At 38.0% G+C, this 21715-nt stretch overlaps 1 protein-coding gene across 1 annotated transcript in view; it reads right to left on the reverse strand.

Annotated features, from left to right (window-relative positions):
* SPTLC1 (serine palmitoyltransferase long chain base subunit 1) overlaps positions 1 to 21715 on the reverse strand; it is an 88467-nt gene that overhangs the window by 40209 nt on the left and 26543 nt on the right. The window contains exons 4-6 of the mRNA XM_037797534.1: positions 19951 to 20044; positions 19365 to 19437; positions 11261 to 11393 (exon numbers count right to left, since the gene is read on the reverse strand). Of these exons, the coding sequence (XP_037653462.1) occupies positions 11261 to 11393; positions 19365 to 19437; positions 19951 to 20044 (300 nt within the window). The remainder of the gene's footprint in view (positions 1 to 11260; positions 11394 to 19364; positions 19438 to 19950; positions 20045 to 21715) is intronic.

A 21715-nucleotide genomic window follows, 5' to 3' on the forward strand; every position in this document is an offset into this window, starting at 1 on the left:
AAAAAACAGAAAGTACAAGTGTTGGAATGAATTGGTGAAATAGGAACAAATCATTCACCGCTGGCAGGTTTGTAAAATGGTGCAGCTGCTGGAGACACTTTGGTGCTTCATCAGAAAGTTAGTCATAGAATTGCCATATGATCCAGCAATCTCACTACTAGGTACAAGACCCAATTAAAAGCAGGAACTCAAACAGATATTTGTGCCTCGATATTCACAGTGGCATTATTCACAAATTCCCAAAAGACTGAATCAACCCAAGTGTCTATCAACTGATAAATGGATAAACAGAATGTGATATATATGTACAATGAAATACTGTTCAGCATTAAAAAGGAATGAAGTTCTGATGTATGCAACACCATGGATGAACCTTGAAGACATTATGTTGAGTAAAATAAGCCAGACATAAAAGGACGAATATTATATAATCTCACTCATATGAGATAATTAGAATAAGCAAATTCAGAGAGTCAGAATCTAGAACACAGGTTACCAGGGGCTCGGTTGGGTGTAGGGAATGGGGAGTTAATCCTTTAACTATACAGAATTTCTATTAGGTATATTGTAAAGTTTTGGTAATGGATGGTGGTGATGGCAGCACAACATTCTAAATGTAATTAACATTGAATTATATATTTGAAAGTGACTACAAGAGGAAGATTCAGGTCGTATTTTTGTTACTGGAATAACAAAAGAAAACAAAGGACTGTACAACACAGTGAAACCTTTTGTAAATGATATACTATAGTTAATGTACATTTATAAAAGCATTCTTCCGTGAATTACAACAAATGTTCCTCACTAATGCAAGGTGTTAATAGGGTAGTATATGGGAACTCTGTGTTTTGTATATTTTATGAATGATATTTCTATAAACCTACAACTTTTCTAACAAAAGAAAATTATTACTCACAATGAAAAATGAAAAAAATATAATGGCGTAGGTAGGGTGAAAGTAAAAGAATGGAAAAGATATCATGCAAACATTAATCACAGAAAAGTAGGAGCATTTTATTACTATCTGATATAGTTGACTTCTGAGCAAAGAAAATTATCATAGACACATTGTATAATAGTGAAATGGTTAATAAACCAAGAAACCTTAGCAATCCTAAATGTGTATGCACCAAACAGAGCTGCAAAATAAGTGAAGCAAAGCTGATAAAACTAAAAGAAGAAATAAATAAATCACAACTACAGTTGGAGATTTCACCATCTCTCTCAACACCAACTGACAGAACTAGACAGAAAAATGGTAAGAAGACAGAAGAATGCAACACCATCAACCAACAAGACTGACAGATACTTATAAATCACACCACAACAACAGTAGCACACACACATTCTTTTTCAGTGCCCATGTGCTACGCTAGATCACATCATGGGCCATAAAACAAACTGCAACAAACTGAAAATCTCCAACTTGGAAACAAAACAACATACTTCTAAATAATGAGAAAGTCTAAACAGAGAAGTCTAAAAGTAAATCAAGAAATAAAATGAATGGAATGAAAATGATTATATAACGTATCAAAATTAGTGAGGCATAAAAAAGCAGCCCTGAAAGGGAAATTCATAGCACTAAATATATATATTAGAAAAGTCTCAAATCAATAATGTAAGCTCCCATCTCAAGAACCTAGAAAAAAGAAAAGCAAAAGAAACCAAAAGTGAACAGAAAGCAGGAAATGAATAGAAGTCAATAAAACTGAAAACAGAAACACAACAACAGGAAAGTCAGTGAAACAAAGAACTGATTCTTTGAAAAACTCAATAAAATGGACAAACCTCTAGGAAGATTGCCAAAGGAAAAAAGAGAGAAGTCCCAAATTACAACTGAGAAACAGTGGACAGCACAACAGACCCCTGAGACATTAGAAGGATAAGGGAAAAGACTATGAACAACTCTATACACATAAATTTGACAACATGCAAGAAATGGACCAATTTCTCAAAAAACACAAACTACCTCAACTCACAGAATAAGAAATAATCTGTATAGTTCTTTAACTCTTAAGAAAATTGAATTCAGAATAAAAACACTTCCAAAAAAGAAATCTCCAGGTCCAGACGGTTTCAATGAAGATTTCTACAAAACATTTAAAGAATTAACAATAATTCCATACAATCTCCTCCAGAAAACAGAAGACAAGGGAACACTTTTCAATTCATTTTATGAAACTCATATTACCCTGATACTAAAATCAGAAAAAGACAGTATAAAAAAAGAACACAACAGATCAGTATCACTCATGAATACAGACACAAAAATCTGTAACAAAACATTAGCAAATAGAATTCAGGAAAATAGAAAAAGAATTATACAAAACAGCCAAATAGGGTTTATTCCAGGGATACAAGGTTCATTCAATATCTCAAAAATCAATGTAATGCACTATATTAACAAATTTTTAAAAATATCACATAATCATATCCAATTGACACAGAAAAAGCATTTAACATAATTCACCCCTCATTCAGTATAAAAACTCTCAGAAAATAGGAACTGAAGGGGAACATCTCAACTTGATATTGTCTATAAAAATTTGTATCTAACATACTTCATAGTAAAAGACTGAATGCTTTTCTCCTAAGACAGGGCACAAGGCGTCTGCTCTCACTACACGATCCAGTGCAAAAAGGCAAGCAAAGGAAATAAAAGGCATACAGATTGAAAAGAAGAAATAACACTTTCCCTATTTGCAGATGACAAAATTATCTATTCCTTGGCAGAATCCCAAAGAATCTACCCAAAACTCCTAGCACTAATAATAATAAACAGGATATAAGATCAACATACAAAAAAAAATCAACTGTATTTCTATGTATCAGCCATGAATATGTGGATGCTGAAATTAAAAATACAATACCATTTACAAATGCTCAAGAAACAAAAAGAAAAAGAAAGACTTACGTATAAATCTAACAAAATATGTACAGGACTTGTACAGTAAAGATTAAAATGCACTGTTAAATAAAATTAAAAATATATCAAAATAAATGGAGAGATAATAGTGTATTCATGTACTGAAAGACGTGACAAAGTAAAGACGTCAATTCTCTCCAAACTGATACACAGGGCTGTCTTAGTTTGCCAGAACTGATATAACAAATACAATAGAGTGGCTGGCTCAAAGAATAGGAATTTATTGTCACACTATTTTGGAGTCTATCAATCTAAAATCAAACTGTTAGCAGGATCATACTTTCTCTGACCCCTGCAGCATTCTGGTAGTGGCTTGCTGGTGATCCGTAACTCAACCAATAACTCCGTCACATGGCCACGTCTCTTTCTGTCTCCTACTACTGTGTCCAAATCTCCTCTGCTTATAAGGACTCCAATCATATTGAATCAAGGCCCAGCCTGATACAGTTTGGCCTCATTTTAACTAACTGGATCTTTTTTTTTTTTTTTTTTTTTTTTTTTTTTTTTTTTTAATTTTTATTTTTAAATAAATTCAAACTTACAGTAACAGTTGCAAAAATAATACATATCCCATACATAGAACTCCAGCATATCCCAACCCCCCTCCACCAATACCCCGATCTACCAACTTTAATAATGTCACTTTACCATTTCTTTCTTTCCCTCGCTCCCTATCATCCATCATCTATTGCTGTCTTATGAACAAATGAGAGCAAGCTGCACACATCCTTGAACAAATTATAATTCACATATACATTTCCTATGAACAAGCACATTCATTTATGTAATCAAATTAAGTGTAGTTAAGAAGTTCAAGAGATTTAACATTGATATAAAGCTTACATTCTGTATTTCATTTTTTTTCTTATGTCCCGATTGTGTCCTTTTGAGCCTTTTCTCCTCTATTCTTAGATCTCATCCAGGATCATCTATGGCATTTAATTGTCATTATCTACTTAGACTGTCTTTTTTTTCAATTGTGGAAACATACATACAGCATAAATCTTCCCATTCCATCCCCTCCCAAGCATTCCATTTAGTGGGATTAATCACATTCACAATGTTGCAATGCCATCACCTTCCCACCATCCATTACTAGATATTTCCCTTCACCCCAAACAGAAACCCTACACTCATTTCTTATTAACTCCCCATTGCCCTTTCCCCCACTTCTTGTAACCCATACTCTACTTTTCATCTCTATGATCGTATTCTCTGATACTCTGTTTTTACCGTGGGGCTTAAATTTAACATCCTAAGTCTATAACAATCTTTTTTTCTTTGATACCAACTTAACTTCAATAGGACACATAAACTATGTTCCTATACTCCTCCATTCCCCCACCTTTATGTAGTTCTTGTCAAAAATTACATATTTTACATTGAGTCCAAAACCACTGATTTGTCATTACACTTTATGTATTTTAGATCCTGTAGAAAGTACACAGTGGAGTTACAAATAAAAAATACAGTAGTACTGGTATTTATATTTACCATGTGATCTTTACTGGAAATCTTTATTTCTTCATGTGGTTTTAGTCAATTGCTCAGTGTCTCTTCCTTTCAGCCTGCACAATTTCCTTTAGCATTTCTTATAGGACTGATCTACTGGTGATGAAGTCCCTCAGCTTTTGATTATCCGGGAATGTTTTCATCTCCCCCTCATTTTTAACCTCCAGGTGTTTGTGAATTTTCTAAGTCTCTGATGGTTATCGATTTCTATTTGTATTCCATTGTGGTCAGAGAACGTGCTTTGAATAATTTTAAATTTTTTAAATTCATTGAGGCTTGTTTTATGTCCCAGCCTAAGGTCTATTCTGGAGAAAGTTCCATGATCACTAGAGAAGAATGCATATCTTGGTGATTTGAGATGTAATGTTCTATATATGTCTGTTAAATTTCTCTATATCTCTCTCTCCTTTCTTTGTTTCTCTGTTGGTAGGGCTCCCTTTAGTATTCGAAGTAGGGCAGGTTTTTCATTAGCAAAATCTCTCAGCATTTGCTTGCCTGTGAAAAATTTAAGCTCTCCCTCAAATTTGAAGGAGAGTTTTGCTGGATAAAGTATTCTTGGTTGGAAATTTTTCTCTCTCAGAATTTTAAATATGCCACGCCACTGCCTTCTTGCCTCCATGGTGGCCGCTGAATAGTCACTACTTAGTCTTATGTTGTTTCCTCTGTATATGATGAATTGCTTTTCTCTTGCTGCTTTCAGAACTTGCTCCTCCCCTTCAGTATCTGACAGTCTGATCAGAATATGTCTTGGAGTGGGTTTATTTGGAGTTATTCTATTTGGAGTTCACTGGGCATTTATGTTTTGTGTATTTATATTGTGTAGAAGGTTTAGGAAGTTTCCCCCAACAATTTCTTTGAATACTCCTTCTAGACCTTTACCCTTCTCTTCCCCTTCTGGGACACCAATGAGCTTTATATTTGGATGTTTTATTTTATCTATCATATCCCTGAGATCCATTTCGATTTCTTTGATTTTTTTCCCTATTCTTTCTTTTGTTCTTTCATTTTCCGTTCTGTGGTCCTTGAGGTCGCTGAGTCATTGTTCAGCTTCCACTAGTCTTGTACTATGAGTATCCAGAATCTTTTTAATTTGGTCAACAGTTTCTTTTATTTCCATAAGATCATCTATTTTTTTATTTACTCTTGCAATGTCTTCTTTATGCTCTTCTAGGGTCTTCTTCATGTCCTTTATATCCTGTGCCATGCTCTCGTTGTTTGTCTAGTTCTTTGATTAACTGTTGCAAGTACTGTGTTTCCTCTGATCTTCTGATTTGGGTGTTTGGGTTTGGGTTATCCATATAGTCTGGTTTTTTCATATGCTTTAAAATTTTCCGTTGTTTTGGGGCTCTTGGCATTTGCTTTACTTGATAGGGTTCTTTTAGGATATGAAGGATTATTCAAACACCAATCTCTAGTTTGTCAGATCTACAGCTTGGTGGTGTATACTTTCTCTAACTAACCAGCAGATGGCATCCACGAGTCACCTATTCCCCTCAAATCAGTTCTCCCCAACTTTGTCTTTGTGGTGTGCGGGGGTCTGGTTCTTGTGGGGTCCAATTGGTGCACCAATTCTGGGTGTGTTGCCCGCCCTGAATGTGGGGCGTGTGTCTCTGTGGTTAGGGAGGCAGGGCAGCTTTAATAATCAAACCTCCCAGGTGTTCCTGGAGATTTAAGGCTGTTGCAAGAGTCTAAACCTTCAGTTCAGTCTTGCCACAGATTGTCTCTTCCACTGACCCACAAGTCCTTGATATTGGCATATGGTCCCTGGGATTTCCGAGCGGGTCCCTCTTCCCAGCCGTGCCCTTTTAGGGTCTCTGCTGAGGGAAGACTGTGCTATGTCACAAGTGCATGCTGTCTGTCAAGGGAAGCCCTGGGCTGCTGGGCCATGCAGGGGCATTCCCAGCCTGCTGTAAAGATGGCTGAATAGGGCGTGTTAATTTCCTCCTTTTCACACAGCTCCACCTTCCCAGCTCTGGGACAATTAGCTGTGGGTGCGTGAAAGGCTATTGTCCACACCCAATACTGTGGCATGTGCGCAGTATTGCCGGAAACACTTCCCATCACACTGGGTCCCTTGGCATGGCTCTGGGCTGTGGCTCCGGCACCGGGCAGGAGTGTTCCCAGCCTGCCGGGAAGATGGCTGCAAGGGGTGTGTTTTTTTTCCCCTTTTAGCTCCTCTCTGCCCTCCTTGCTCCAAGACAATTAGTAGTGGGTGCACCAAAGGCTATCTTCCCTGCCAGATATTGAGGCATTCACACAGCCCGTTTCTGCTGTGCTTCACTGTGCAGTTCTCTCTGCCGTATCTGTAGCAGCTTTTGTTTTTTTTTAAAAAGACTAGTCCGCATCCAAACGCCAACCCATGGTTTCCCCACACCGCAGCGTGGCTCACTCGTTTCAGAATGTAGACTCCCGGTTTTACCAAGTGCACGGTCCCTGTGGATTTAGCAGACCTTGTTCAGCTGGTGCATCACTGGAACTGGTGTTCTGGGTCACTTTCTGGCTTTTATCTAGTATTTTTCACGGAGGTGATTTTTTGCCCTGTCTCTCCTAGTCACCATCTTAGGTTGTCCACTAACTAGATCTTCTAAGATCCTACTTTCAAATGATTTCACATCCACAGGACTAGGCGTTAGGACTTGAACATATCTTAGTGGGGGATATGATTCAATCCATAACAAGGTTTGAGGCAATTGCCATTAAAAAATCCCAGCAAGATTTTCTTTGAAGCTATAGACAAAATTGTTTTAAAATTCATTTGGAAAGGAAAGGAACTAAAAATAATAGAAAAAACAAGAATTAAGTGGAAGAATCAGTCCCTGATTTCAAGACTCATTATACAGCCACAGTAATCAACATTGCATGGTACTATCAGAGAGATATATACATAGAGAACCCCGTAATAGAGCTACACAATTATGCTGAAATGATTTTGATATAGGTGCAAAAGCAATTCAGGGGAAGGAAGATACGCTTTTTGATAAATAGCACTGGAGAAAAGGGACTTCCATAGGCAAAAAATAAATAAACCTCAACCAAAGTCTCACCCCTTATACAAAAAAAGATCTCAAAATGGATTATGTGTAGGAAAAAAAGAATAGAGCTGCATATGGGAAAAAACATTGGTATTGCAAACTATGGACTATAGGTAAAAGTAATATTTTAATATTCTTTCATCAATAGTAACCAATGTACTACACCAATACTATGGGTCAACAGAACTGGGGGTGGGAATAAGAGGTAGAGGAGGATTTGGGCTTTATAATTTTATTCTTATCTCTGTTCTGGAGTAATGACAATGTTCTAAAATCGATCATGGGTATATATGCACAACTATGTGATGATAACATGAGCCAGTGATTGTAATACTTTGGATGGTGTGTGTGGTGTGTGAATGTATCTCAAAAAAGTTGGGGGAAAAAAAGTGGAAAAAAAAAAAAGGATTATGGACTTAACATGAAACTTTTAGGAAAAGGCAAGAAATTTTTCTGAATCTTGGGCTAAGCAAAGATTTCTTACTCTTAGACTTGACACTACACCATAATCCATAAAGGGGGAAAATTGATAAAATGGACTTCAATAAAATTAAAAACTTGCTCTGCCTTAGACCCCATTAAGAGGATAAAAAGACAAGCTACCGAGAAGGAGAAAATATTTGCAAACCGCATGCCCAACAAAGGACTAGTATCGAGAATGCAAAAGGAATTCTCAAAACCCAACAATAAAAAAACTGGACAAACTAATTAGAAATGGGTGAAAGACACGAACAGACATTTCGCTGAAGAGATGGCAAATAAGCACATGAAAAGATGTTCAACATCATTAGACATCAGGGAAATGTAAATTGAAACCACAATAAAAAATTTCTACAGGCCGACCAAAATGGCTAAAATGAAAAATGACAACACTAAATACTCTTCAGTACATGGAAAAACTGGATCATTCATACATTGCTGATAGGAATGCAAAATGATTACAGCCACTCTGGAAAACAGTTTGGGAATTTTTTAAAAACCTACACACGCAACTACCATATGACCCAGAAACTGTACTCTTCAGCATACATCCCAGAGAAATGAAAGCTTATGATCACACAAAAACCCGTGCACTAATATTTTACACTAGCTTTATTTTAAAAGCCACAAACTGGAAACAACCCAGATGCTCTTAATGGGTGACCAGTTTAAAAATATGTGGGACACCCCATACCATGGCACACTACTCAGCAATAAAAAAGAACAAACTCTTGATACACACAACAACCAGGAAAACAACCAGAGAATTATGCTGAATGAAAAAATCCAATCCCCCAGAAATCACCTACTGTATGACTCCATTTACTTAACATTCTTGAAATGAGAAAACTGTAGAAATGGAGAACAGATTAGTGGTTGCCAGAGGTTAAGGAGCTGGTGGGACAGAGGGAAGTAGGTGTGGCCACTGAAGGGCAGTATGAGGGATCCTTGTGGTGATGGAAATGTCCTATACTTGACTGTATCAATGTTGACATCTCAGTTGTGATACATAAGAGGTTACCATTGGAGCAGACTGGGTAAGGGTACACTGAATATCTCTGTATTTTTTTCCTTTTTTTTTTTTTTACAACTGCATGTGAATCTGTAATTACCTCAAAATAGAAAGTTTAATTTTGAAAAAGGCATATGAAATAATACGAACACAGACTTCATGGAGTGACCCAGGATAAGCTTACATAAATGAAAAGCCATTGTGCTGGATCTACTACTGGCAAAGCATTATCAGTGTTACTAAAAGGAAGAGAAAGAGGCACCCAGACGGTCTATGCTCAGGCCCTTATCACAAATATCACACAGTCTTTCTACCTTGAGTGCTCCTGCTTTCACACAAATTTCAGGCAGAACATAATATTTAAAATTTGATAGAAGAGAATAATTAAGCTATCCAGTATTTCACTGGAAACTCAAGTTTTCACAAATTGGGCATGAAATTTTCAACTGAATTCAGCCTAGGTATCTGAGCAGTTGAAACCAAAAGGAAAAGATAGTATTTTATTACCTGACAAAGGAAGTACACAAATTCATCTGTAACCATAAACTTTTTCTAGATTTAAGCTCAAAAAGGAATTTATAGTGGGGTGCTAGTATGAAGAGATATTGGATGACACTGTTGTTCTCTTTGACTATAATTTTACCAAAAACCTAGAAACATTGTTTAAATCAGTGTTTTTTTTAAGTTTTTGATGAGTCTTTCATGTCATTTGTTTTTTTAAACTATGTGCAAAAACACCAATGAAAGTATTCATCTTCACAGTCACATCAGGAAACAACACTCAGGCAATTTGCTGGAGAGCACCCAAGGGTATTCTGGGACTAAGGCGAAGAACAGGTTGCATGTGCCCTGAAAGCCCGGGCTGGAGCCGGCTCTGCCCGTCTGTGCAATGGAGGCTCTGCAGCTGCACAAGCAGCAGTGGCGTGTGGTGGGCCAGCAGGGTGGCGCCGGGATGAGGGAAGCCGGGTTCTAACATCAGGTCACCTCTTTTAAGCTCCAGCCTCCATTCAGTCACTGAACTAGTACTTATTGAGCACAACTAAATGGTAAATGCTATCCCAGGTAGTGGGTTCTCAGAAGGAAACTGAATCGAATAATCACATAGATATAAAATTATAAACTATTTTAAGTGCTATCAAAGAAAAGGCTAAGAGTTTGAGGCAAGATGAGCAGATGTGTGTGCATCTCTAAGGGAAGCTTGAGAGGCAGAGTGACTTTGCCAGGTAGTGTCAGTGGCCGTGTGATCAGATTTACAAGCATACCAAACTTGCTGGCTATAAGCTTTTCTCCACAAATAGAAGCAGTTCGTGAACTGTGTGCGAGGTTGGGGAAGGCTTCTCTGTCTGTGGAGATGACAGATGTGCAGGGATCTGAAGGATAAGCAGGAATTAAGCAAGAACTGAGAGGAGGAACAGTATTCTAGGCATAGGCTCTAGCATGTACAAAGTCCCTGAGGCGAGAGGAAACTAACACACATGGCTGGTAAGGTTACAGCGTGACCACCTGTGGGAAAATGGTCCAAAATAAGCCTGTAAGCATTGTCCAGATGCATAGGATCATAAGGACTTCAGTCTTTATTTTAAAAGCAATGGAAGTTCTTAAGTGTAATAAATCAGAATGTGACATAATCAGGTTTACTTTATTTTTCTTAAAGATTCCCCTGGGTATGGTGTTAAAAAAGGAAGAGGAAGCAAATGTAAATTTGAGGCCACCTGAAAGTTAAATGGTCATTTACTAGTTTACTCAACAGATGACAGTAGCTTGGCCTGGAGTGTAGATGATTCTGATGGGTGTAACCAACTGCCTGTGATGCTCCCAGCCCTTGCCCTGCTCTTCTTCACACATAAACAGTAGCACCAGACGTCCAGTGCAGATGCATGCATGTCTGCAGATTTGGCTGGGGAAGTTAAGCAAGCTCCCGGCTAGTGTGGGAGCCCATGTGAGATGTGATCATTGACTCACAGGGATACCAAAGTCTCGTTCTAAGATATTCTCCAGCTCCAGAGAGCTGCACGAGGACAGCAAACGGACAGCCTCATCTTGGATGAGTTTTGTCTTCTTGACATCAGCAATAAAATCACAATGGCAGATAACTGAGTATCAACACCGTTAAGCACACATCTAATGAAGGTCTCCCAAATTTTGTAGAATTACCTGGCTGGCATTTACATGTTTCTTTAAAAAATAAAATCAATATTATTTTAGCCAGATAACCTCCAAAGAAGGAATTCTCTAAGAGGGTCAATATTACTTCCAAAGGAATTATGATTAGAGATTTAGGTAAGGGCTACTTACGCAAACACAATGTCCCCTCTCTTAGAATATGCGGGAATGGCGCTGGCAACTGTGGCAAATCCATATGAGTATAAAATGGCCTCTTCCGTCTTCATAAATTTCGCCAGGCGGTCTTCCAAATCCAAATGCACATCTATTTCAATTTTTAAAAAGTTTAATGGTTAAACTGTCTTATAATTTTCCCATTACTAAAGAATAAAGAAGAGAATGTAAGTAGAGTAATTGTTAATTCTGTCACCCTATAGTCAAAGGGTAATTGTTTTTAAATTATAAATTATATATGAAATATTTTGGAATCAAAACTACTAATATATATGAACTGATATCAGCTACTCATTTGTTTGTAAGAGGTATTACTGGGGGTAGCTCCAACTCTGGGTTCTGTTATACCAGCCTACCATTATTTATCATTCCATTTCTGGTCTTGCCTAAAGTAATTTTTCTTACATTTTATTAATCCGTGGACTATTCCTGCTGGGGTAAAGAATTTAAGTCCCACTGACTTTATCTGCTTTAACTTCCCATGACAAAACACTGAGGTTTTACCAATATATGTTATTAATTTATTAATTCCTTTTTGCATTTTAGCATTTTAGCAGAAGGTACCAAACGAGGCCCTAAGAAAACCGTTAACCAGCTTTTGGGGGGGGGGGGTAGTAGTTACTTTAAAAAAGAAAACCCACATATTCTGCATCAAGACAGTAACAGTTACTTTGAACCTTGGTGTTAATCCTCTAACATTCTGTCTTGGTAATTCATTGTGGCACCTGCCGTCACTTTGTAGGACTACATTTCTGTCTTAATTTCTTTTTAAGTGTGCTGGAGAATTTATAAATTCATAGTACAAAAAGAAATAAAGTTATTTTATAGAAGGAGCTTCAGATGAATGATGATGAGGATAAAATTGTAATTATTTAAAGTGACCTTTTCATTTTCCCCTTTGATCACAGCCCATTGTGGCCCTTCACCTCCCAGGCTGAGCCATGAGGCTTCCTACCCTGGGACAGAAAGGCCAGCGATGCCTGGAATAAACAGGCCACCGACTGGCTTGGAGCCTTAAAACTTAAAAGTAGTCTTAAAATGAGGCATTACCAAGGAGAGGAAAGCATTTTTAAAAATTCCTTTTGCTCTTGTAACTATCGAGGACTCTATGCCCTATGCAAGGAGAGGTTGTTGAGGCACATGTGAGACCATGGAAGAGGGAGCCCTGCTAGGTAAACGGAGGGGAAAGGTGAAGTACAGGTGAGGCGGAGAGGGCCAATGAACTGGCAGAGCCTGGGATCAGACACACAGGTTCCATGGGTGGGGACCTCACTCCAGGCCTGCAAGCACCCGCTCACCTCAGCATCAGCTACCACGCCAGGGGGCAGGCAGCACTGCTGCACAGGCCAGGGAGAGTGCATGGCCCTTTATCTCCCAGTTCCGAAGGGGCCTGGTGAGCCCTTCATACCCCTAGAGGTCGGCTTGGGGAGAATGGGGAGAGGGATAAAACTTGAAGGACTGAGATACACAAGGGACAACTTAAACCAGCTCTACTACAAAGCTGGACTTTGAATAGACTAAATATTTATACTGTCAGGAACAGATATAGTTCATTGTCAATTGTAAGGTTTTAAGTTCCCGGACTACCTTCCAGGAAGGGACTTGTGAGGTCCAGCTGTAGGAAATAAGCAATTTCTTAGCACATCTGAATAGAGTATAAAATCTGTAAACCCACTGATTTATCAGAGACAGGCTAAAGTTACTGTGATACTTTTTAACCAGTAAAAGGTAGAGTTAAGAATTAGAAAAGCTGTAGCTTCATAAAGAACTCTATATTTTAAAAAGTAGTTAGATTGGGATTGGGACCTATTTTTTTTTCAGTTAATTCCCTAATTAATCAGATATTTACTGAATACCAAATACAGACCAGAAACTTTCATAAACACTGGATCAGGGAGAAATACAAGGTCCCTGCTACTTGACAAAATGACACAGCTAAGACAGTGGCACTACAAACTATAATTACTCTCTTCTCCATGGACAAGGAATATCTGAGAACTCACAGACCAGCGGGCAGAGGTAAAGCTAAGCTGTGCCTTCAACCTAACTGGCCTGAAGCACTTGGGTCTTTTCTACACTCAGAAATACAATCCATCTGGTGTAAAGACATGAATACCCAATTGTGAGGCCACAACTGGGGGTGAGTACCAGCTATTGAATGGGAGATGGGAAGACACAGATGGTTCAAACTAAACCCCAAGTTGATGGCAAGAGAGAGAGAGCAAGAACTTTAAAAGCTTAGCAACGATATCCAGAAAATAAAATAAACTGAGGCACAGTTTATTAATAGACTTCTTAAAGGATTCTCTATAACTGTTAAAATGAACACTATATCCCATTCCAACGAAGAAATGACAAAAAACTAAGCACATTTCTCTCCATTTATAATTTAAAATATATAAACTTAGTCTATGATCATATAAGAAACTAATGTAATATCATTTGATTTTCATTACTAATCAGTTACAGTTATTTCATAGAACTGATACTTTACATGCACATTTAATAAACATGGGATTTTACAGTAACACAAAAGTTTAGAAGAACTATCCCAGTTGATCAAAACAGTACCAAAATAGTACTCAGCTCTTTAAATATCAGATCTGGGATATTAACAGTGGAAAGTCAACGACCTGACCCAGCTGCACTTGACTAAAAGCAAGTGCATAGTGATGCTATCAGTGAATGGTTTCATTCAAAACCTGGCAAGAAAGAGGAAAAGCGGCACAGGACTCAGAAAACCAGCCACCTCGTGAGTAGCCAGTGCTGGTTAGTCTCAGTAGCACCTTCCCTTTCATCCTGCCAAGTGTCTTCTGAGTGCTGCAGGCCCCACCCCGTTACTCCCCACTTGAGGATCTCAGAGGCCTGAGACACATGTCCTGGGAAGAAGGCCTCCTTCAAATCACAATGCTGCCTCTAACCTGGGAATATCTCTTACAAATCTTCACAATTTAGCTAACAGATGAACAACTCGAGCTGCAGTGAACTGTTTTCATTCAATAACTCCATTTCAAAGAAAAATATGCGATGGATACAAACTATTTTTGCTAACTAGAAAAGGGCTTTTTAAGTCATTCTGCAGACTTCTTAGCTCTAAGTGATTCTCTTCATTGATGAGTGCTGAATCTGTAAAAGGGAATCTTTTTGGATTTGTTCAGGGTTTTAGAGTTAGTTACCCAGCTGAAGCAAATCAGTATATTATGAATATTCTTATCATCATATACATTAACAACCATTTATATAATTGTTATAAAGTAGTAAGAAGAGATAAGTCTGACTTATTGGTTCTTGCCTAGTACCAGAAATTTGAACAAGACTTAAATACTGGCCTTTTCCTCCCACTGCTATCTAAAGACACCAGACTTTTGCTGATGTTAACCTTGCAAAGCAGGAACATTCTTTTGTGATAGGTAACTGTAGATAATTGCGTAACTTCTTCCTCTTGAAGTATGATAACACCTGTGGAGGCAACTTCTTTGAGCAAAGAGGAAACTCAACCCAAGAGAGTGGCAGGCAGCAAACAGGAAAACTACCAGGGCACTTCTGGTCTACTTCTGATGTCTACGTCTTCCACTGGTATTCATTTCAATGAATGGTGCCATAGATTTGCATGAATCCAACTGAAACACTACATACTCCAACTCACTGCTAGGAGCAAAAGTGGTGGAACAGAGACCTTGGACGAAGGAGACCCAGAAAGCGTCTGCGTTTCCTCATAGCACTCGCTGTACTTCTTTACGTGTTTGTCTGACTCCCTCACTGGAAGGGAAGTGACAGGAGGCAGAGATGATGCTGTGCCCACTACAGGAACCCTGGCACCCAGCACAGGGCTCGCTTACTGCAGGTAGCAAAGGTCATGGATGTGCTAGCTCAGAGCTCAGACTTGGCAGCCAGGCCTCAGGAGGATCAAATCCTGGCTCCCCTCTCACCAGATGTGGACCGTGGGCAAACTCAAAACTGGTATTTGCCTCTCCATTCTTTCATCTGCTAAACAGAATTAATGGTGGTACTCTCCTCAAAGGACTGTGATCAGGACTGCATGAGTCACTGCTTATAGGACACTTAGTGCCTGGCATGGAGAAAGCAACTCTCTAAGTAAGTGTCTGTTCAAGTAAATCAATACTTGTAGAATAAGAGGTTTTCTTTAAAAAGGAAAAAATGTTACATTTTAAGCTATCTTCTCATTATCTGAATCCTGAATATTTAAAGATCATCTAGGTTAAGAATCACTTGTCCAGCTTCCCAATTACAAGGAGTCATGTAAGAGGAGATACTACGGTCTTCTTCATTGTTTTCAAGGAAAGGGCATAAAATCTTCAACTTCAAAATAGTTTAGAAACAAACAGCCAGCTAAATTTTCTCTTAAGGCCTCAGTAATTTTGTATACATACTGCTCTTTGTGTGTTTTTTTTAATATCTCTTATGACATGTGCAATTTTTCTTAAAAGAATAAATCATGTCATTTATGTACCCGTTAGAACATAAATATAGTGAATACTTTTCAAAATGTTTTCACACACAGGGTCTTCCATGATTCTTACCAAATGACTGTTCCCATCCTACAAACCTGAAAAAAATGAAGTTCAGGCTACCTACCATGACTGGTAGGAAAAAATGGCAGAGCTAGGAATTTTATGACCAAATGCTAAATGCTCTTCCTACTAAAACAGTCATGGTTCAGATGACTGCTCTAAAACAAAGAAAGAAAATATTAAAAAATAAACAATGAACAAGTGTTTGCATTAGCTCTAGAGTATAATTACATGCCCATGTCTTTCATTATGGAAACCTGTCCCTGGCTTTTGATCTAGTTGGAATTGAAGACCAAAGGGCCAATTAGGCAGCACACAAACAATGCAGATCCCAAGGAGCCAGGGTTAAACCACAGGTAAACAAGATCTGAATGCATTAAAAGCAAAACAAACAAAAAAACAAAAAAGTTCAACAGTATCTATCACAAGTAGGCTGGGATCCCACTAGCCCTAAAAAGGAAAGGAAGGGCCCTCAATCTGATAAAACCACCTCCTCAGTTCTAAAATACACATTAAAACAATAAAATGAGTAGAGAGAAAAAAGTTCTAATCACATAGTCTTCAAAAGATTATTCGAAGAACCTGTTTAGTTCTATCAGCCAGGCTTTAAGAATTGGGGGTAACATTTTGCCCAAGAAACTAGATGAATTTTAACTCAACTGTTGCTCCATTTTCTTTTTCCATATTAATCATCTAACTTACAAATGTTTCTGTGAAATAATAGAGATTGTTTTAACAAGGAAATTACTCTTACAGTAAGTGATTTATATTTGCTATCTGAAAAGTTGAGAAAAGAGCTAAAAAAGTCTTTGAAAATAGCTGTCTGAGTATGATACAGTGGGGAGAACAAAAAAAAAATTAGAAGCAAACTTTGTGGGGCCCAGTGGAGATCCTAACCTTGAACCAAGTTCTACAAGAATACACAAGCAAATATAAACATGAGAAAAGGGATTCTCACGTCTGCTTATTGCTTGGTGCAAAGGTCTAATGCATTCTAAACATTTAGAATAATTTAATTATAAAGAGTATTTGAGAGATCTAAAAGCCAGCCCTAGTGGACCCAAGTAGCTCCTGACTTTAATGCTGAAATTTCAAGGTAATTTAATACAATTGTGATTATCCAAATGACTACTTCCAGAATAAGGAAAAACACAGGAAAAAACATCCTGTTGGAAAACCAAAAAGCACAAATATCACCAATACACACATAAAGAGAGGAAAAAATGACAAGTAGACATGGCCGACTGTTAATGTACTGTTAAGAAGGAATGAAACAGGTTTATCTGAAGGACCATGTACTCAAAAAACATTACACCACACTTCAAGTTTTAGGTTTGGTGTCCTATTATAAAATTGCCACACTGCAAATTAACGTGCAACCTTCGTCCACAAGCCAAGTCTGTTTTAAATTTCAACTACAGTTTTAGGATAAAGATGACTCAGTGTCCAATAGTTTACAGAGGATTTGATACACTATTGGGTATCCATTTTACTGCCTCTGGAGACTCACTTTTAGACACCTGAAAGATCAAACCCAATTTAAATTTGAGACGGCCACTTCAACAGCAAAGTACAGAACAATGTATATAATATGCTACCATTTATTTTTGTAAAAATGGGGGGCAAGAAATATTTATGGAAGTGGTTTGCATATACTGAAAAGAAGTCCTTGGAAGAATAAGAAACTAATGATAGTAGTTGTCTTTTGGGGGTAAGAGTGGGGAAAGGGAGGGGAAAGGGCCAGAGGTTTGAAGACTTTCACTATTTCTATACACATTTTGGAGTTTATATCATGGTTGAATTACCTAGTTAAAAAAAAAGTAATTAAAAGAAGGAAACATTAACCTAAAGACTTCATATTTGAAAGCAATTAACATCCTATTAGGCATATTAAATTTCAGGTGACTCAAATGGCAAGTCAACAAGGCTATTTTAACAATTCATTTTCATAGCTTTGGGAAAACTGGTCTTGAAGATCTGAAACTTTTGTTTCATGATTTGATTTAGCAATAAATCCCTCCTGTGTCTTCCCAGATTAACTCCCAAGCAGGAGTCAAGGCCATATACGTGAATAAAACCCATTAGGAAAGAGAGGCTTTTAAGAAAGCAATTTCTTTACCCCAGCAAGTAGGTCACAGAAAGAAAGCCTTGTTGATCAGATTACAACAAACAACCCCATACAAAATGCCTTTTCTACTTTTCTAGTACTTGTTAAAGAAATAATTCCCTACCAATAAATATTAAACAAACAACCTATGTTTGCACTAGACTAGAGGAAAGAGAATCTGATATGAGCTCTTTTAAGTCTTTGATATTGCCACAAGACTAGAAAGAAACTTGTTACTAGTTCCAGGGTTGAAATTAATGAGCTGTGTGACTGTGAGGAAATCACTTGACCTCTCTGGGCTTCCTCCTTCCTCTTCTGAACAGCTGTAGGAGTCCCAGACACTAATTCTCCACATCTGTTTCCAGTATAAATAATTTAACCACTAAACTAGCTAAGGAATAAAGAAAGGTGCTCTCTTAAATAGAAACAACTGTTAATGTAAAAAAAACAAAAAAAGAACCAGAAGTGGAAATGAGGACAGAATTAACATACAAGATCCTCTTTTCTACTTTCCCCAACCTCCTACATTTTGCAAGCCATAATTTTCAATAATATATTCACCTGAACAATTGTATAATGACATTTTCAGAATTTTTAGAAGCAATGATAATAATACCAGAGTTTTCTATGACAGTAGGTTAGGAATTTCCTGAGTTAGGAAGTTCATAGTACTTGAAATCACATATTCATCAAAATACTTAATTAGCCTATCCCTGGTCATCCACACATAAGGAAGTCATCGATTCCTCAACTTCACTTCCAAAAAGAAAAAAAGTTGTGTATTTTACCTGCCCCTCCACCCTCTCAGCAGCTCATGACTTTCTGGCACACAGCTGCCCAGCTACAGCCACATCCCAGTCTCCTTTGCAGCGAGGCATGTGCTCAGCAACGGAATGTGTGCAGAAGCCTCTGTGGCGCCACTTCATCTGCCTAAAAGGGGACTGCTGCCTTGCACTGTTGTTCCCCCATACTCACCACCTGGCTTCAGCCATGCAGACAAGACGGTATCTTGGGATACAAGAGCAGTGAGATGGGGAGGATGAGTTCCTGCAAAACTATGAAGAGCCAAGGTACCCCAAAATTAGGCCCTCCGCCTCAGAACTGGCAAGCACAACAGGAATAAACTTCTCACACCACTGTCTGGTGGGGCATCTACAGCAGCAGCTTCGCCTTTACACTACAGATACAGCACAACCTGAGGTATCTATAGCTGCTCTCCACAAGGTACATTCAAGCCCAGCCCAGGAAATTTCCCACCAATGCTTTCCAACCACAAAATATTCTAGAAAGTTAGGAAAGAACTAGCACACACTAGGTTAACACCACGACTAGTTAAGAACATCTTTTCCAAAGTGTATTTAAGTAAAATTGAATCTTATCTTTTGAAAGTAATAGTTTGGAAAAGAATACAATAAAAACTTACCAAATGTGCCATAAAATCCTCTGGGTCCACAAGTCCCCACACCATACTTTTTTAGAGATGCTAAAGCTGCTGCCTTTATTAAATTAAGAAAAACTATATTATAAAAAGTTATCTTTGAGAGTACAAAACTGACATTTCCTATTCTTTGACCCATACAGCTTCTTTCTTTCTTAGAATTACAACAATGCTAATGTCAGGATTTAAAGAAAAGACAGATGTAAAGATTTAGGTATAAGACTGAACATATAGGAAACTTAAAAGCTCGATCTGTAAAACCCAACTAACTCAATGCCTTTATGCTTTTTTGCATTTGTGGGCTTTATAAATTAGTCTTTCCTCAAAAATGTTTACTAGCCCACAATCCCAACAGGAAACAGAACAACTTCCTAGATACTTCTCAGACTGTTAACCAGGTCTGACTCACACAGTCTCCTGGCTGTCATCAAACACCAAGCAACACTAGGCACTTGCCCTTTACCCAACCCTGTTAAAGAGTAACAGCAATTGTCTCTTATTGATTTTATGTTCAGTTTCTTAAGTCAGTAACGTTACCTGCTCACTTCAGATAGCATCATGAACTACTCACCTTAATCCTGGGGTTACCCAACAATCCAAGAAAATTAAACGAGGCAAAGTTTATACATTCTTTTCCATTCACCACTATGTTGTGGCCTGGAGGGCTATGGGAAAAAAGACAAAGAGTGATGTGTGTCAATACACATTCACACTATAGGATGCAGGCTGTCACACTACTCTGGTTGCAGGCATGACACAGAAGTGTCGTCATTATACCACATTTGCACATTGGCCTTCTCTTTTATTTCTTATTTTTAAACAGTGAAATTAGGAAATGGTATGTCAATAACCAGATATTGACCCAAGAATTCTATTCTTAATAGGTTACCCTGTACTATTTAACTAAAAAAGAAAAATGAACTAGAATTCCAAGACGGATGAAAAGCAAATCTTCACTTGTTTTCAAACTCACTTAGAAGGAGCTCAATAAAATATCTGGAAGAAAAAAGTGAAAAAGGAAGAAATATAAAAAGAACAAGATCAAAGGTAACAGAAAGAGCAAATTAAGATCTTACATAGTTAAGTGGTTTTAAAATAAGTCTTATCTATAGGAAACCACTAAGAAAATTAGGGGGATATGTTCCCTATTTCTAAAGTTAATGCTAGAATGTGATTTATGAGGGACCCTTAGTCTCCAAAAGGTGGCCAGACACAAAAAAGCACAGATCTGAAGTCAGCTGTGACAGGAGAATGGGCTCATGAGACAACCTATTAAATCCTTTGCTGACAAATACACTAGCTATATAAGTCATGCTTCAAAAACATGGAGTCAAGCTATGGGTCAGAAGCCATCAAAGGACTGTGAAATCAATTTAGTTTGTCACAACCAGCCTATTTTAACTAAAGGAAACTAAGAATAGATTGGAAAAGAAAATATCAGAATGCATTGCACAGGGTAAGAGAACTGACTATTTTGTGAAACTTGTTTCAGTTTACATGTGTTGATCTATGTACTGGGTTGCCTCATAAAACGCACTGTAGTCAGAAAAGACCGAGGAATGCTGCTCTCATCAGTGTCTTAAAAGAGCTAGTTTTCTGTGGGAAAAATTATACAAGATGCTGGGAAACCAGGGAAGAAAAAGAACGACAATATTAAGCACACTCACAAAAGCAGATTAATTCATATACAAGGCAAGAAGACTGAGTGAAAAGAACATGGATTGTAGAGTCAGACAGAACATGTCTTCATTGGCTCCACCACTGACTAGCTACATAAGCTTGGGTATGTCACCTGTCCTCTGTGACTCTTAGTCTCTTCACCTATAAAGTGGGGACATCACCTACCTCCCCCAGAGGAACCGACACTTTAAAAGTTTCTGGCACCCAGGGACTGCCCTCTAAGTATCTTCTTCCTTCTTCCCTACAGCATCAAGGGCTTCTTCTTGTCAAAATCCAATGTCACAGATCTCTTCAACCACTGTGACTCTGAATATATCATGTTATTTAGTTTCCTACTTCTCAAGACCTCTTTTCATTTTTGAAGTCATCCCTGCTGGTAGCACTCACAAAAAGATTAAAAAAGAAAGCAAATATGTAGTTAAGCCTACTAATGGTCCTGCTGTAAAAGTTGAGGTCATTCTACAAAAACTGCAGCATGCAGAGAAAATAAACTATCCAGAATAATTCATCTAAAGCCCCTGACCATAGTCGATAAGCTCTGTCAAGAGGCAGCATGACACAATCCTGTTTCTGTCCAGCACTTGGAGTAGGGAAGGAAAAGCAAGCTGACAAACGGCAACCTTCCACCTGTGCTCCATAAAGGCTTGCAGTAGTAA

This window comes from Choloepus didactylus, chromosome 10, assembly GCF_015220235.1.
Source record: "Choloepus didactylus isolate mChoDid1 chromosome 10, mChoDid1.pri, whole genome shotgun sequence".
In the NCBI taxonomy this organism is placed as follows: domain Eukaryota; kingdom Metazoa; phylum Chordata; class Mammalia; order Pilosa; family Megalonychidae; genus Choloepus; species Choloepus didactylus.